Source organism: Rhinopithecus roxellana, chromosome 13 (assembly GCF_007565055.1).
Source record: "Rhinopithecus roxellana isolate Shanxi Qingling chromosome 13, ASM756505v1, whole genome shotgun sequence".
Classification (NCBI taxonomy): Eukaryota; Metazoa; Chordata; class Mammalia; order Primates; family Cercopithecidae; genus Rhinopithecus; species Rhinopithecus roxellana.
Genome location: NC_044561.1, coordinates 122,612,016 through 122,629,583, shown reverse-complemented (window position 1 = coordinate 122,629,583; position 17,568 = coordinate 122,612,016). Strand labels below are relative to the sequence as shown.

General features: G+C 45.1%; 1 protein-coding gene across 8 annotated transcripts in view; it reads left to right on the top strand.

The window, feature by feature from the left end:
- Positions 1–17,568, top strand: part of STAU1 (staufen double-stranded RNA binding protein 1) — an 83,365-nt gene that overhangs the window by 48,798 nt on the left and 16,999 nt on the right. For all 8 annotated transcript variants that reach the window (XM_030915404.1, XM_030915402.1, XM_030915398.1 and 5 more), the window contains one exon: positions 9,872–9,970. In XM_030915404.1, coding sequence (XP_030771264.1) covers positions 9,872–9,970 — 99 coding nt within the window. The remainder of the gene's footprint in view (positions 1–9,871; positions 9,971–17,568) is intronic.

Here is a 17,568-nt window from a genome sequence, read left to right as displayed (position 1 = left end):
CTGGAGTGCAATGGCACAATTGCGGCTCACTGCAGCCTTGACCTCTTGGCCTCAAGTCATCTTCCCATATCAGCCTCCCTCGTAGCTGGGACTACAGGCATGCACCACCACACCTGGCTGATTTTTGTATTTTTTGTAGAGATGCGGGTTTTGCCATGTTGCCCAGACTGGTTTTGAACTCCTGGGCTCAAGTGATCCGCCCACCATGGCCTCTCAAAGTGCAGAGATTATAGGGATGAGCTATCACACCTGGCCTCTTTCTTAATGTTGCCTGGATTTTATTGCTGAACTATACATATGGAATCAGTGTTAACAGTAATTCCTGTGTTGTGAAGACAAGACTGGGTGCTCACTAAACCTTCCTCGTTTTACTGGGTGGGAATGGTTTTTGTGAATTAGTTTTTTTTTGTTGTTTTTTGTTTTTTTTTTTTTTTGAGACGGAGTCTCGCTCTGTCCCCCAGGCTGGAGTGCAGTGGCCAGATCTCGGCTCACTGCAAGCTCCGCCTCCCAGGTTCACACCATTCTCCTGCCTCAGCCTCCCGACTAGCTGGGACTACAGGCGCCCGCCACTTCGCCCAGCTAGTTTTTTGTATTTTTTAGTAGAGATGGGGTTTCACCGTGTTAACCAGGATAGTCTCGATCTCCTGACCCAGTGATCCGGCCGTCTCGGCCTCCCAAAGTGCTGGGATTACAGGCTTGAGCCACCGCGCCCGGCCTGTGAATTAGTTTTGAACCATTTGCTGCCTCCCTACTTGGAACATTTTGTCAGTCTGGATAATGGGAAATTTTTAATGAGCCAGGCGTGATGGCTTATTCCTATAATTCCAACACTTTGAGAGGCTGAGGTGGGAGGATCACTTGAGCCCAGGAGTTTGAGACCAGCCTGGACAAGATGGAGAGACCTCATCTCTACCAAAAATACTTGGGGGAAAAAAAAAATGGTGGCAAGTACCTGTAGTCTCAGCTAATGTGGAGGCTGAGGCAGGAGAATTGCTTGAGCCTGGGAGATCAAGGCTGCAATGAACTCTGATTATGCCATTGCACTGCAGCCGGGGCAGCAGAGCTGAGGCCCTGTATCAAAAAACAAACAAAAATTATGTAAAAGAGCAATATAATTTCATTTTCAAATATATGGTTTTTGCATTTTTATTTTACTCGCTGCTTTGTTCCTAATGATACTCCTCTGGAAGCAATGGCTTGGAGCAGTGAATCGCAACTCCAGTCACCTGGGGACTTATTTAAAAAATAAACAAATACTATAAATAAAACTGCTATCCAGGCCATGCCCTCAAAAATTTGAGTTCAGTTGTCTGGAGCAGGCTCCAGTATCTGAACTTGTGAAGCTCCCAAGTGATTGTAGTACTGCTCTGGTTGAGAACCACTGGCTTAGGGTGTGGAACCGAGCAGTAGACCTGATAGTTTTCTATCAGTCGTATGTGGAACCTTGATACATGTATATAAAATAGAAAAGGAGCATTTCATTTGTATAAATTGTTACTAAAAAAATTTTTTTTTTGGCTGGACGTGGTGGCTTATGCCTGTAATCCCAGCACTTTGGGAGGCTGAGGTGGGTGGATCACCTGAGGTGAGGAGTTTGAGACCAGCCTGGCCAACATGATGAAACCCCGTCTCCACTAAAAATATAAAAAATTAGCCAGGCATGGTGACTTGTGCCTGTAGTCCCAGCTCCTTGGGAGGCTGAGGCAGGAGAATCAGTGGAACCCAGGAGATGGAGGTTGCAGTGAGCCAAGATCATACCACTGCACTCCAGTCTTAGCAACAGAACGAGACTTCATCTCAACAACAACAAAATAAAAAATAAATATTTTTTGTTGTTGTTGAGATGAGGTCTTATTATGTTGCCCAGGCTGGTCTCAAACTCCTGGGCTCAAGTGACCCTCCCGCCTTGGCCTCCCACAGTGCTGGGATTACAGTCATTAGTGTAAACTTATAAGTTTGGATTTATAATAATGATAAAGGCAATTTCTGAGAATGAGGTATGTGAGTTTTCAAAACACAAAAATATATTCATTTAAAAATACGGCTGGGAAAGATGCAGTCTCACTTTAGGATAGTGATTAACTGCCCTGGGAATGATAGTGAGATGGACTTCATTGCCTCTTTTTTTTTTTTTTTTTTTTTTGAGACGGAGTCTCGCTTTGTCCCTCAGGCTGGAGTGCAGTGGCACGATCTCGGCTCGCTGCAGGCTCCGCCTCCCGGGCTCACGCCATTCTCCTGCCTCAGCCTCTAGAGTAGCTGGGACTACAGGTGCCTGCCACCATGCCTGGAGAATTTTTTGTATTTTTAGTGGAAATGGGGTTTCACCGCGTTAGCCAGGATGGTCTCGAGCTTCTGACCTTGTGATCCGCCCGCCTTGACCTCCCAGAGTGGTGGGATTACAGGTGTGATGAACCACCACGCCCGCACCTGGCCATTGCCTCTTTTTTTGAGACAAGAGTCTCGCCTGGCTACTTTTTGTATTTTTAGTAGAGACGGGATTTCATCATGTTGGCCAGGCTGGTCTTGAACTCCTGACCTCAAGTGATCCGCCTGCCTCAGCCTCCCAGAGTGCTGGGATTACAGGCGTGAGCCACCACGCCTGGCCTGTTGCCTTGTTTTTTAAAAGGTGGAGTCTTGCTCTGCCACCCAGGCTGGAGTGCAGTGGCACGATCATAGCTCACTGCAGCCTTAAACTCCTGGGCAATCAAGTGATCTTTTTGCCTCAGCCACCCCAGTAGCTGGTACTATAGGCACACTCCACTGCACCTAGGTAATTTTTCAATTTTTTTGTAGAGATTAAGGTCTCACTTTGTTGCCTAGGCTGATCTTGAACTCTTGGCTTGAGACAAACCACCCATCTCAGCCTCCAAAAGTGTTGGTGCTACAGGCGTGAGCCACCGTGGGTGGCTCATTGTTTTTCTTAAAACAGAAAAAAACAGTCTGATGTCAGTAGCACGTAACTGTTGACATTAGTTAAATCCAGGAAATTGCCTGTTACGTTATTATCTGTACTTTTCTGTATATTTGAAATAGGTTGTAAATAAAAATAAAAGTTAAACCTAATTGGGCTGATAGAATGAACAGAACATTGAAAATTGGGGCATGTACATGGCGTTCGAAGTCTTATGACAGTCTGAGCACCTAGTTTATTTCCAAACTGTGTTCTGGCTGCACATAAGGAGAGCATTCCCATTGGCACAGTTCTTAGCATGTGGACCTTTTTTTTTTTTTAAAAGAGACCATCTATTTAAAAAAAACTCTGGATGCTCTTTAAGGAAACAGCTTTCAAACTTTATTCTGTTGTGCACAAAAATGAGTTAATCTGGGGTTAGCACAAATACTGTGTTTTTCTAGTATCTTAATATTTGGTGTGAAACAGTTTTGTTGCTGCTTTTTAAAAAATTCAGGCAGCCGGGCGCGGTGGCTCAAGCCTGTGATCCCAGCACTTTGGGAGGCCGAGACGGGCGGATCACGAGGTTAAGAGATCGAGACCATCCTGGCTAACACGGTGAAACCCCGTCTCTACTAAAAAATACAAAAAAAAAAACTAGCTGGGCGAGGTGGCGGTGCCTGTAGTCCCAGCTACTCGGGAGGCTGAGGCAGGAGAATGGCGTGAACCCGGGAGGCGGAGCTTGCAGGGAGCTGAGATCCAGCCGCTGCACTCCAGCCTGGGCGACAAAGCGAGACTCAGTCTCAAAAAAAAAAAAAAAAAAATTTTCAGGCAAAATATACATCTAAAAGTATTAAACTTTTTTTTTTTTTAGTATTACACATTTTTAAGTGTACCAGTGGCATTAAAATATATTCTCAGTTTTGCACAACTATCACTAGTACTCATTTTCAGAAATAGAAATTCTGGACTCATTCAAGAGTTACTCCTCACTCCCTTGCTTGCAATCCCTGGTAATCTCTACTCTACTTTCTGTTTCTATGCAGTTGCCTGGTCTAGGCACTTCATAAAAATGGATACTTGTTTTTTTATGTCTGGCTTATGTCACTAACTGTAATGTTTTCAAGGTTCATCTCTGTTACAGCATGTTTCAGAATTTTATTTCTTTTTTAAAGGTGAATGTTTTATGGTATGAATAGTAAACATTGGTTTTTCAGTCATCTGTTGATGGACACTTGGGTTGTTTTTACCTTTTGGCTATTATGAATGCTGCTAGGAACCCTGGTGTATAAAAATGTGTTCAGGTTACTACTTTCAGGTCTTCTGGGTGTATATCTAGAAGTGGAATTCCTGGATCATATAATAATTGTATGTTTAATTTCTTGAGGAACTACCAAACTGTTTTCCACAGCAACTGTACCATTTTACATTTTCTATTAAATTACTTTTTTTTTTTTTTTTGAGACGGAGTCTCACTGGACTGGCATGCAGTGGTGTGATCTTGGCTCACTGCAACCTCCGCCTCTGGTTCCAGCAATTCTCCTGCCTCAGCCTGCCAAGTAGCTGGGACTACAGGTGCGCGTTACCACGCTCTGCTAATTTTTGTATTTTTTTTTTTTGAGACGGAGTCTCGCTCTGTTGCCCAGGCTGGAGTGCAGTGGCCGGATCTCAGCTCACTGCAAGCTCCACCTCCCGGGTTCACGCCATTCTCCTGCCTCAGCCTCCCAAGTAGCTGGGACTACAGGCGCCCACTATCTCGCTCAGCTAGTTTTTTGTATTTTTTAGTAGAGATGGGGTTTCACCGTGTAGGCCAGGATGGTCTCTATCTCCTGACCTCGTGATCCACCCGTCTCGGCCTCCCAAAGTGCTGGGATTACAGGCTTGAGCCACCGCGCCCGGCCTAATTTTTGTATTTTTAATAGATATGAGATTTCACCATGTTGGCCAGGCTGGTCTCGAACTCCTGACCTCAGGTGATCTCCCCGCCTAGGCATCCCAAAGTGCTAGGAATACAGGTGTGAGTCACCACACTCCCTGCCCATTTTCTATTTTATTTTTAACAAAATCCAAATCTGGCACAACCATTTTACATTTTCATAAGTGGCTGGAAGCTTCTTGTTTCTCCATATCCAAAAACTTGTTATTTCCATTTCTTTTGGTAACAGCCATCCTTAAGGGTGTGAGAGGTGTGTTACTGTGGTTTTTTTTTTTTTATGAAACGGAGTTTCGCTCTTGTTGCCCGAGCTGGAGTGTAATGGCACAATCTCAGCTCACTGCAATCTCCGCCTGCGGGATTCAAGCAGTTCTCCTGCCTCAGCCTCCCAAGTAGCTGGGATTACAGGCATCTGCTACCACGCCTGGCTAATTTTTTGTATTTTTAGTAGAGATGGGGTTTCATCGTGTTGGCCGGCCTGGTCTCGAACTCCTGACCTCAGGTGATCCACCTGCTTCAGCCTCCCAAAGTGCTAGGATTACGGGCGTGAGCCACCACGCCCAGCCAGCTATTTGTATTTTTGTATTTCTTTAGAGAAATGCCTATGTAGGTCCTTTGCCCATTTTCTAATTGGGTTTTTTTATTGTGGAGTTGTAGTTCTTTATATATTCTGGATATTAATCCTTTATGAGATAGTGATTTGCAAAGCCCATTCTTTGGGTTGTCTTCACTCTCTTGACAGTGTCCTTTGATGCATGAGTTTTAAATTTTGATGAAGTCTAATATTAATCTTTTTTTTTGTTGTCTGCAGTTTTCATGTCATATGTAAGAAATCATCACCAAATACAGTGTCATGACACTTTTCCCCTATGTTTTCATCTAGGAGCTTTACTGTTTTAGCTCTTATGTTTAAGTATTTGATCCATTTTGAGTTCTTAGTGGTGTGAGGTAAGGGCCCTGCCTTATTATTTTGCATGTGGATATCTAGTTTTCCTAGCACCATTTGTTGAACAAGCTTACGGTATTATTATTTTTTTAAGTTTAGTATCTATTTAACTATTAGATTGCTAATTACTTTTGCACCAACCTATAAATTTCAAGCCAAACCTCTGTAGAACCCCAGCCTTTAAGGCACCTTGCTTGAAATTTCCAGTTTTGGCCGGGCGTGGTGGCTCAAGCCTGTAATCCCAGCACTTTGGGAGGCCGAGACGGGCGGATCACGAGGTCAGGAGATCGAGACCATCCTGGCTAACATGGTGAAACCCCGTCTCTACAAAAAAAAAACAAAAAAACTAGCCGGGCGAGGTGGCGGGCGCCTGTAGTCCCGGCTACTCGGGAGGCTGAGGCAGGAGAATGGCCGAGATCCGGCCACTGCACTCCAGCCTGGGTGACAGAGCGAGACTCCGTCTCAAAAAAAGAAAAGAAATTTCCAGTTTTAAGGATTCACTCATAAAGAAGTAGACCCTTTTTCTGCTTAGGATTTAAACAAAAATACAAGTGTGGGCTGGGTATGGTGACTCACACCTATAATTCCAACACTTTGGAAGGTTGAGGTGGGAGGGTTGCTTGAGCCCAGTTCAAGACCAGCCTGAACAACGTAGTGAGACCCCATCTCTACAAAACATTGAAAAAAATAGCTGGAAGTGGTGCCTATGCCATAGTCCCAGCTACTCAGGAGGGTGAGATGGGAATATTGCTTGAGGTCAGGAGTTTGAGGCTGCAGTGAGCTATGATTGTACCACTGCATTTCAGACTGGGCAACAGAGTGAGACACTGTCTCAAAAAACAAAACAAAACAAATATGTGTAGGTTAACAAACCACTACAAGTGCTATGAAAATAGTTTTGACTAAGGTGAGATACACTGAAACCAGATTGGAAAGGAGAGATTATGGAAGGATAGATAGAAGGAATTACAAAAAGCGTCTGGAATAAATTTATTTATCCAGTATTATACCCTTGGTTATATATGTATTTAACCTAGAGTTTGTTTTATTTTGATTTTAATTATAGCTTTTTTTGGTGTGTGTGACACAGTCTCACAGTCACTGAGGCTAGAATGCTGTCATCATAGCTCACCTTAGCCTCAACACCCTAGGCTCAGGTGATCGTGCCCCCTCAACCTCCCAAGTAGCTGGGACCACAGATGTGCGACACCATACCTGCTAATATTTGTATTTTTTTGTAAAGATGGGATTTCACCATGTTGCCCAGGCTGGTCTCAAACTCCTGGGCATAAGCAATCTGCCCACCTTGTCCTTAAAAAGTTTTGGGATCATAGGCGCTAGCCACCATGCCCAGCCAATTACAGCTTTTAATATTCAGTGGCCAGACGTGGTGGCTCATACCTGTAGTCCCAGTACTTCAGGAGGCCAAGGTGGGCGGATCACCTGAAGTCAGGAGTTCGAGAATAGCCTGACCAAGATGGTGAAACCCCATCTCTACTAAAAATACAAAAAAAAAAAAAATCCAGATGTGGTGGTGGGTGCCTGTAATCCCACCTACTTGGGAGGCTGAGGCAGGAGAATCGCTTGAATCCAGGAGGCAGAGGTTACAGTGAGCCAAGATCACGTCATTGCACTCCAGCCTGGGCGACACAAGAGCAAAACTCCATCTCAAAAAAAAAAAAAAAAAAAAAAAAGGTTGAGTGTCGGCGGAACATACCTGATAAACATAAGGAAATCCACAACAGGTAACATCTTGGATAGTCCTATACCTTGCCTATTTAGCAGTTTCAGCCATGGGTTGAATGGGTTAGTTCAGATAGTTCGAATCTTAGAAGCAGGACTTTATAAATTCTTTGACAAAATAAGCAATAATGTGAAGAAAAACAGCTCTTTTGCCATGTTTTGGGGGACTTTGCTAGATAAGTTTTGAGCTTATCTAGTTCCTCTTATTATCACTACAGCACAGTATAAAATCCATGTTATCAGCACGCAGAAGTAAGATCCTTGCTTCTCTTTAATCTCATCCCTGATTGGAAGACTTTTTTTTTTTTTTTTTTTTTTTTTGAGACGGAGTCTCGCTGTGTCGCCCAGGCTGGAGTGCAGTGGCGCGATCTCGGCTCACTGCAAGCTCCGCCTCCCAGGTTCCCGCCATTCTCCCGCCTCAGCCTCCGAGTAGCTGGGACTACAGGCGCCCGCCACCGCGCCCGGCTAGTTTTTTGTATTTTTAGTAGAGACGGGGTTTCACCGTGTTAGCCAGGAGGGTCTCGATCTCCTGACCTCGTGATCCACCTGCCTCGGCCTCCCAAAGTGCTGGGATTACAGGCTTGAGCCACCGCGCCCGGCCGGAAGACTTTTTTTTTCTTTTTTTTTTTTTGAGACGGAGTCTTGCTCTGTCTCCCAGGCTGGACTGCAATGGCTGGATCTCAGCTCACTGCAAGCTCTGCCTCCTGGGTTTACGCCATTCTCCTGCCTCAGCCTCCTGAGTAGCTGGGACTACAGGCGCCCGCCACCTCGCCTGGCTAGTTTTTTGTATTTTTTAGTAGAGACGGGGTTTCACCATGTTAGCCAGGATGGTCTCGATCTCCTGACCTCGTGATCCGCCCCTCTTGGCCTCCCAAAGTGCTGGGATTACAGGCTTGAGTCACTGCGCCCGGCCTGATTTGGAAGACTCTTAAGCGAACCTTGTTTCAAAGATGAAATCTCTGCCTTTGTTGAGGAGGCTTTATTAGTTTGCGCCTTGTATTGTTGGCAACAGCAGTTGAGTATGAGATACATGGCAGTTTTGTAATTCGTTTCACCATATCCTTATTTATTTCTTTATTTTTAGTTATAGGGATAGAGACTGTTGCCCATGCTGGAGCTCAGTGGCTGTTTACAGGCATGATCACAGCTCACTCTAGCCTTGAACTGCTGGGCTCAACTGATCCTCAACTGTCAGCTTGCTAAGTACTGGGGCAGCAGTCGTGTATTGCCATGCCTGGCTGCATTCTCTTAAAAGTGGTTTCCTGCGGGGCACAGTGGCTCACGCCTTAATCCCAGCACTTTGGGAGGCCAAGACAGGCGGATCATGAGGTCAGGAGTTCAAGACCAGCCTGACCAACATGGTGAAACCCCATCTCTCTAAAAATACAAAAATTAGCCGGGGGTGGTGGTGCATGCCTGCAATCCCAGCTACTCAGGAGTCTGAGGCAGGAGAATCGCTTGAACCCGGGAGGCAGAGGTGGCAGTGAACCGAAATCACGCCACTGCACTCCAGCCTGGGCAACAGGGCGAGACTCTGTCTCCAAAAAAAAAAAAAAAAAAAAAGGAAGAAAGAAAAAGTGGTTTTCCAGGGAATTCATGTTCATATAAGCCTGCATACTCAGGTGGACAGCCTTAATCTGAATTTGCCACGTCCCACATGTATCTGTATGTATTTTGACTTTTCCAAAATGTGGCTTCCCACTACTTGAGGAGTACTTTTGGAAGTCACTGTTCCGAGCAGCAGTGACATCTTGCTGAACCACAGTCAGGCTGACTCATATCCAAAGATCTGTTATGTGCGGATTGTTTATGGTGAACTTACGAGGTACAATTTGACTCAAACTTGACAGGACATACATATTTTTAACCTCTTAAATTCAGTGACACTTGGTAGGTGTGTGTGGCCTTGGTTAAATTCGTAAAGCCGAAGCTCAGTGCTTTTAAGGTTTACCATTGCAGCTAGGATGTTGATGGGTGTTTTTTTTTGCAGGGGATAGGGTCTTGCTTTGTCACCCAGGCCGGAGGGCAGTGGTGCGCAGTCATGGCTTACTGCAGCCTCAACCTTCTGGGCTTATGCAATTCTCCTGCCTCAGCCCTCCAAGTAGTTGGGACTACAGGCATGTACCACCACCACCACATCCACCTCAGTTTTGTTTTTTTGTTTATATTTTTGTTTTAGAGACAAGGTTGCTCAGGCTGGTCTCAAACTGCCGTATTAATCAGGATGGTCTCAAACGCCTGGACTCAAGCTGTCCTCCTGCCTTGGCCTTCCAAAGTGCTGGGATTACAAGCATGAACCACCTCACCCGGCCATTGATGGTTTTAATAAGAGCTAACTACTAAACAATTATTCTTACAGGTGAATGGAAGAGAATCCGAAGAAGAAAATCTAAATAAATCTGAAATAAGTCAAGTGTTTGAGATTGCACTTAAACGGAACTTGCCTGTGAATTTTGAGGTAACCTAATTTTACATGTAAGACTTTGTATTATAAAATCCTGTTAGCATTTATCGTGAGTGATTTTTTTCCCTAAATAACATTGGAGTAATATTCACATAATATGAACCTCCAGATTTAAGATTCATACTTTAGTGAAGCAGTGTTTATTCTCTTCTTCTGGGAGCCCCTAACTAAGGGGCATTCATGGAAGTGTAGAGAGTTGATGATGGCTTCAGTTGGTGTGGGGACCTCCTGAGCAGCCTGAAGATGGTTGTGTTAGTGTTCACATGTGTATTCTTTGGACAGGGAGGGCTGGAGGGGCCAGTTTATCACTTAGATCGGTCTCAGAAGCATTTGTGGTCCCTTCTACAAATTACCTCTAAAGGTCTCTTCAGAGTAATTTTGAAAAGGACTCAGTTTTTGTCATTGTCTAGCGTCTGCCCTCAATTCCTGTTTAATAACTTCATTTGTTGTTGAGACCTTGTGTTCTAAAAACAATATCAATGAGTTGTCTGTGCAAAGTGGGAAATAAGATACATTTTAATGTATGTTGCCTTAAAAGACAATATAGTCCATCCAAATTGATGAGGGAGGTAAGAGCGGATTTTGTGTTTTTTTGAGCTAGAGTTTCACTCTTGTTGCCCAGGCTGGAGTGCAGTGGCGTGTTCTTGGCTCACCTCAACCTCCACCTCCCAGGTTCAAGCAATTCTCCTGCGTCAGCCTCCTGAGTAGCTGGGATTACAGACTTGTGCCACCATGCCCAGCTAATTTTGTGTTTTTAGTAGAAATGGGGTTTCTCCATATTGGTCAGGCTGGTCTCGAACTCCTAACTTCAGATAATCCACCCACCTTGGCCTCCCAAAGTGCTAGGATTACAGGCGTGAATCACCGCGCCCAGCCCAGTAAGGGAGGGTGTTTAATGTTTCCCTTAGAAATAAGATCTGAGGCCGGGCGCGGTGGCTCAAGCCTGTAATCCCAGCACTTTGGGAGGCCGAGACGGGCGGATCACCAGGTCAGGAGATCGAGACCATCCTGGCTAACACGGTGAAACCCCGTCTCTACTAAAAATACAAAAACTAGCCGGGCGAAGTGGCGGGCGCCTGTAGTCCCAGCTACTCGGGAGGCTGAGGCAGGAGAATGGCGTAAACTCGGGAGGCGGAGCTTGCAGTGAGCTGAGATCTGGCCACTGCACTCCAGTCCGGGCGACAGAGCGAGACTCCGCCTCAAAAAAAAAAAAAAAAAAAAAAAAAGAAATAAGATCTGACCCACAACAGATTCTTTGCAGATTCTTTTAAAATGTACTTGATTGTGGCTTATTTCTTTAAAAGCCTATCTGAAGCTTATATTCCTGTAAAATAATTCTGAAGTATTCTTTACAGTTACAGGCGATGTGTACCTTCTCCTCCTATGTGCTAGCACCCTAAACTTACCCAGCTTCAGTACTCCATCCTTCGGCCGAGTGATGATGATTTCTCACCTCACCCTGCTGATGCTTCTCTGCCTGCCATGGGCCAGAGGTGGGATGGTAGTTGCCAGGGCTGTCTCCTGTGGCCCACCTAGGTGTGAGGGCTTGTTTGTTCCTCTCCATTCCCCTGACACTCGTTCCTGCCCCTCCACCCTCAGCAGGCAAGAGCAGGTTTACACTGTTCTCTTGGAGTCCAGAGCCCCCACATGGATCTAGGGCTGGGATCTTCTCACCTGGCCCTACATTCCCTCCCTGGCCTTTCTCTCTCATCAGTGGAGGCTGGGATGCACTTGGGGAGGGAATGAGACAGGTGGCATTCAGAATGGCTGTTTGGGCTCGCTGTTGAGTGGGAACGAGATGGGAGCTGCATCCCAAGGAGTCATGAGGTCTCCCCTGGCACCTGATTCAGGAAAGGGGAGAAGTGTTGCTTTTCTCCCTTGCTGACAGATTAGTCTATCATGAGAGTGGATTTTTACAGGTTGTTGGGGAGGGTTACCAAGACCGTGGGGAGTGGGAGATGCCTGGCTGGCTTCCCGGGTTACCTCATATTCAGAGTTGATGGCTTGGGCCAGAGCCTTGGACTCCTGAGAAGCTTACCACTCTTGCTGCTACCCAGAGTCACCGAGATTTCTGGAAACTTAGAGATTGCTATTTTATGTTTTTGTTCTGGGGTATTTGGGGTCAGATTGCTTCCTTTCCACCTTCACTTTTGCTAAGGTTTCAGATTTGGCTCTTAACTGTGTTCAGGAATCCTAACAGTAGTCACATAAAAGAATTGTAGGAGTGCCCTCTGGTGGTGATAAAGTAATTTATCACAGCTTGCATGTAGTTGGTGGCATGAGTACTTATATTCATTAACTCACGTATCAGGAATTTCTTACTAGCTTGCATTATTATGATGAGCAAGGTCTTTTCTTTCTCTTGCCGCTGAAAGATTGCCTGGCATGTTTTAGATGTTTAGGAAACAGTTATTGAATAAATGAACATGGTAATTTTTGATTAAGTTTTTGGTAATAAATTTGTCACATAGGAAGCTGCGTTAGGTGTTTTTTTTTTTTTTTTTTTTTTTTTTTTTTTTTTTTTTTTTGAGGCGGAGTCTCGCTCTGTGGCCCGGACTGGAGTGCAGTGGCCGGATCTCAGTTCACTGCAAGCTCCGCCTCCCGGGTTTGCGCCATTCTCCCGCCTCAGCCTCCCGAGTAGCTGGGACTACAGGCGCCTGCCACCTCGCCCGGCTAGTTTTTGTATTTTTAGTAGAGACGGGGTTTCACTGTGTTAGCCAGGATGGTCTCGATCTCCTGACCTCGTGATCCGCCCGTCTCGGCCTCCCAAAGTGCTGGGATTACAGGCTTGAGCCACCGCGCCCGGCCAGCGTTAGGTGTTTTAATAGGGGAAGACAGGAACTGGTTTTTTGGGAAAATTTATACAGCTTGACTTTTTTTTTTTTTGAGATGGAGTTTTGCTCTTGTTGCCCAGGCTGGAGTACAATGGCACGATCTCGGCTTATGGCATCCTTCGCCTCCTGGGTTCAAGCAATTCTTCTGCCTCGGCCCCCTGAGTAGCTGGGATTACAGGTGCCCGCCACCACGTCTGACTAACTTTTGTATTTTTAGTAGAGACAGGGTTTCACCATGTTAGCCAGGCTGGTCTTGAACTCCTGACCTCAGGTGATCTACTCACCTTGGCCTCCCAAAGTGCTGAGATTACAGGCATGAGCCACTGTTACCAGCCACAGTTTGACTTTTGATAAAACATACAGTTTTAGTTAGAAAATGTAATGGTGCTGATACGGTCATTGGGAGGCAGTTGTGACATGCTCATACCACGTGCAATCCAGGTGATCCTCCAGATTTAGATTGCTGGGATCTTGATGTGGGCAGACAATGCAAGCCGTTGGAGAGTGCCAGGGTGGGCCTGGGTGAATTTGAAATGAGCCGTCGGGGTGGCTGACCTGTCCCTCCAAAGTCTAACCTGAGGACAGGGAAAACACTGTTGTGGGAAGAAGTGTTTCAGAATCTCCGCCCTTGGGTGTGGATGGCACCTATGGGAGTTCTTTAAAATCAGTCCACAGGTGCTTGAGCAGGCCAGGTCCTTCCCACACCTCTGCTCCTGGCCACTGTGCTGAATTCCTACCCCCATTCCCTGCTATCTCCCTCCCCGACACCAAAACAAAACGAAACAAAACAAAACAAAACCAACAACAAGAAAAACAAGTACATCCATTTCGTAGGCTCACTTATCTTAACTAGACATTTTTTCAATTTTTCACTTCAAAAATTTCAAATCTATCTAAAAGTTACAAGAATAGAACAATGAGTATAACTTTCACTTAGATTAACCAGTGGTTGACATTTTGTCATATTTGCTCGCTCCTTCCTTGGAGCCTCACTCTGTTGCCCAGGCTAGAGTGCAGTGGCATGATCTTGGCTCATTGCAACCTCTGACTCCCGGATTCAAGCAGTTCTCCTGCCTCAGCCTCCTGAGTAGCTGGGATTACAGGTGCATGCCACCACACTCAGCTAATTTTTGTATTTTTAGTAGAGATGGAATTTCACCATGTTGGCCAGGCTGGTCTTGAACTCCTGACTTCAAGTGATCTACCCACCTTGGCCTCCCAAAGTGCTGGGATTATAGGCGTGAGCCACCGCACCCAGCCTGCTTTTTCTTTTTCCATAAATATATATATATTATTTTATTTTCTGCTTTTTGCTTTGCTGGATTGACAGAAAGTGGCATATATACTCTTTAATTCCTAATATTTCAACATGTATCTGTTAAGAGCAAAGACATACTCTTAACCACAATCTATTAAGTAGAGGAAATTTAGCATTGCTATAGTACTGTTACCTAATACACATCCTATATTCACATTTCACCAGTTGTCTCAATGATGTCCTTTATAGAAATGTTTCTTCCGCTCTAGTGTCTGATACAGACTCAGACCTTGCACTTAGCTGACGTCTCTCTTTAGCCTCTGCAGTATCTTTAGTATCTGCAGTACTTTGTCAGCCTTTCTCTGTGTTACATGACATTGACATGTTTAAAGGTCAGTTTTGTACAGTGGCCCTCAATTTGGGTGTTTCTGATGGATTACTCATAATTAGGTCTGGTTATGCATTTTTTGGCAGGATCGCTATGGGAGTGATATTGATCCTTCTCAGAGCATCACTTCATGTCACTTTGTAATTAACTTCTGAAGGCTGGGCCTTCACAGGTCTCCCCGGTGGTTCCAGCAAATTTTTTTGTTTTGTTTTGTTTTTTTGGGACCGAGTCTTGCTCTGTTGCCCAGGCTGGAGTGCAGTGATGTGATCTCAGCTTACTGCAACATCTGCCTCCTGGGTTAAAACGATTCTCCTGCCTCAGCCTCCCAAGTAGCTAGGATTAGGCATGCACCTTGGCCTCCCAGAGTGCTGGGATTACAGGCGTGAGCCACCACACCTGGCCCCAGGGATCTTGATGATTCTTGCTGGCATTGATTGTCACTGTGGTAGATGTCAAAATGATGATTTTTTTGCATTTCCAAGCTGGCATTCTACAGTAAAGAAAAAAGTTTCCTTCCTCCCCTCTTATAGTTAATTTTATCAGTATAGATGCATTGCTGCCTTTTTTTTTTTTTTTTTTTTTTTTTTTGGGACGGAGTCTCGCTCTGTGGCCCAGGCTGGAGTGCGGTGGCCGGATCTCAGCTCACTGCAAGCTCCGCCTCCCGGGTTCACACCATTCTCCTGCCTCAGCCTCCCAAGTAGCTGGGACTACAGGCGCCCACCACCTCGCCTGGCTAGTTTTTTGTATTTTTTAGTAGAGACGGGGTTTCACCGGGTTAGCCAGGATGGTCTTGATCCCCTGACCTCGTGATCCTCCCGTCTCGGCCTCCCAAAGTGCTGGGATTACAGGCTTGAGCCACTGCACCCAGCCTGCTTTTTTTTTTTTTTACCCAAAGTGTTACTCCATTGTTACCGTCACCCATTTTGATGTCCAAATTGTCTTTTAAATTGGCCCTTGTGCCCTTTAACATGCCCCCATCAGTTGTTTTTTTGGATGAAGGGGTGGTCAGGCTTCTTGCGGTATAATTAACAGCGAAAGTCACTGTGTGTAAGTGCACAGTTCGATGTGTTTTCATAAGTGTATATGGTTCTGTGACTAGCACCACAGTCAAAATAAAACATCTCCCACCCAATAAATTTCCCTGTGTCCCTTTGCAGTGAGTCTCTCCCCTCTATCCTCAGGCTCTGGCAAGCACTGATCTCATTCTGTCCCTATAGTGTTGCCTTTTTAAGAATATTACATAAATGAAAAAATAGAGTACATTGCCTTTTGTCTGGCTTCTTTAACTTAGCTTGGAGTCATTATTCATGCTGTTGTGTTTCAGTAGTTTGTTCCTTTTTTTTTTTTTTGAGATGGAGTCTCGCTCTGTGGCCCAGGCTGGAGTGCAGTGGCCGGATCTCAGCTCACTGCAAGCTCTGCCTCCCGGGTTCACACCATTCTCCTGCCTCAGCTTCCCGACTCAGCCTCCCGAGTAGCTGGGACTACAGGCGCCCGCCACCTCGCCTGGCTAGTTTTTTGTATTTTTTTTTTTTTTTTTTTTTAGTAGAGACGGGGTTTCACCGTGTTAGTCAGGATGGTCTCGATCTCCTGACCTCGTGATCCGCCCGTCTTGGCCTCCCAAAGTGCTGGGATTACAGGCTTGAGCCACCGCGCCCGGCCGCGTTTGTTCCTTTTTATCACCAAGAGTGTTACATGGTATGTACACACTACAATGTATTTATTTACCAGTTGAAGATGTGTATTGTTTTGAGTTTTTGGTGATTGTTAGTAAATCTACTGTAAACATATACATCTATGGAGACATGTTTTCATTTTTCTTGAATAAATACTTGAGTGGATTTGCTGAGTTACATGATAAATAAATATTTTTATAAGAAGTTGTCTGGGTTCATGGGCTCAAGCTTGTAATCCCTGCACTTTGGGAAGCCAAGGTGGGCGGATCATTTGAGGTCAGGAGTTCGAGACCAGCCTGGCCAACATGGTGAAACCTCGTCTCTACTGAAAATTAAAAAATTAGTCAGGCATGGTGGCATGTGCCTGTAATCCCAGCTACTCAGGAGACTGAGGCATGAGAATTCGCTTGAACATGGGAGTTAGAGGTTGCGGTGGTGAACCGAGATCATGCCACTGCACTCCAGCCTGGGCAACAGAGCGAGACTTTGTTTAAAAAAAAAAAAAAGTTGCCAAACTGTTTTCTAAACCAGATGTATTGTTGTGCATTTCACCTGCAATATATGAGAGAGTTTTAGTTGCTCTACATCCTCACCAACACTTGGGTATTGTCAGCTTTTAAAATTGTAGTCATTCTAGCCTGGCCAACATGGTGTAACTCCTTCTCTACTAAAAATACAACAATTAGCTGGGCATGGTTGTGCGCACCTGTAGTCCCAGGTACTTGGGAGGCTGAGGGAGGAGAATCGCTTGAACCCAGGAGGCAGAGGTTGCAGTGAGCCGAGATCACGCCGCTGCATTCCAGCCTGGGTGGACAGAGTGAGACTCCGTCTCAAAAAAAAAAAATAGTAATTTTTTTAGTCATTCTAGCAGGTGGACAGTAGTATCTTGTTGTGGTATTAATTTATATGTCTCCATAAAGACTAGCAATACTGAACTTCTTTTCATGTTTTTGTTTTACTATTTTCTTTGATGAAATGTAGGTTCGTGTCTTGTCAGTTTTTTTGAGTGTCTTTTTATTACTGAGTTTTGGAAGTTCTATATATATTCTGAATTCAGGTTTTTTCTCAGATAAGTATTTTGCAGATATTTTCTCTAAGTCTGTGGCTTGTCGTTTGATTTTAAGTGACTTTCAAAGAGCAGAAGTACTGAATTTTGGTGAGGTGTAGTTTGTCAATTTTTTTTTTTTTTTTTTTTTTTTTTTGAAACGGAGTCTTGCTCTGTCACCCGGGCTGGAGTGCAGTGGCGCGATCTCGGCTCACTGCAACCCCTCCACTCCCGGGTTCACGCCATTCTCCTACCTCAGGATTCAAGTGCCTCCTGGGTTCAAGCGATTCTCCTGCCTCAGTCTCCCGAATAGCTGGGACTGCAGGCGCCCGCCACCACGCCCGGCTTATTTTTATTTTTATTTTGTATTTTTAGTAGACACGGGGTTTCACCT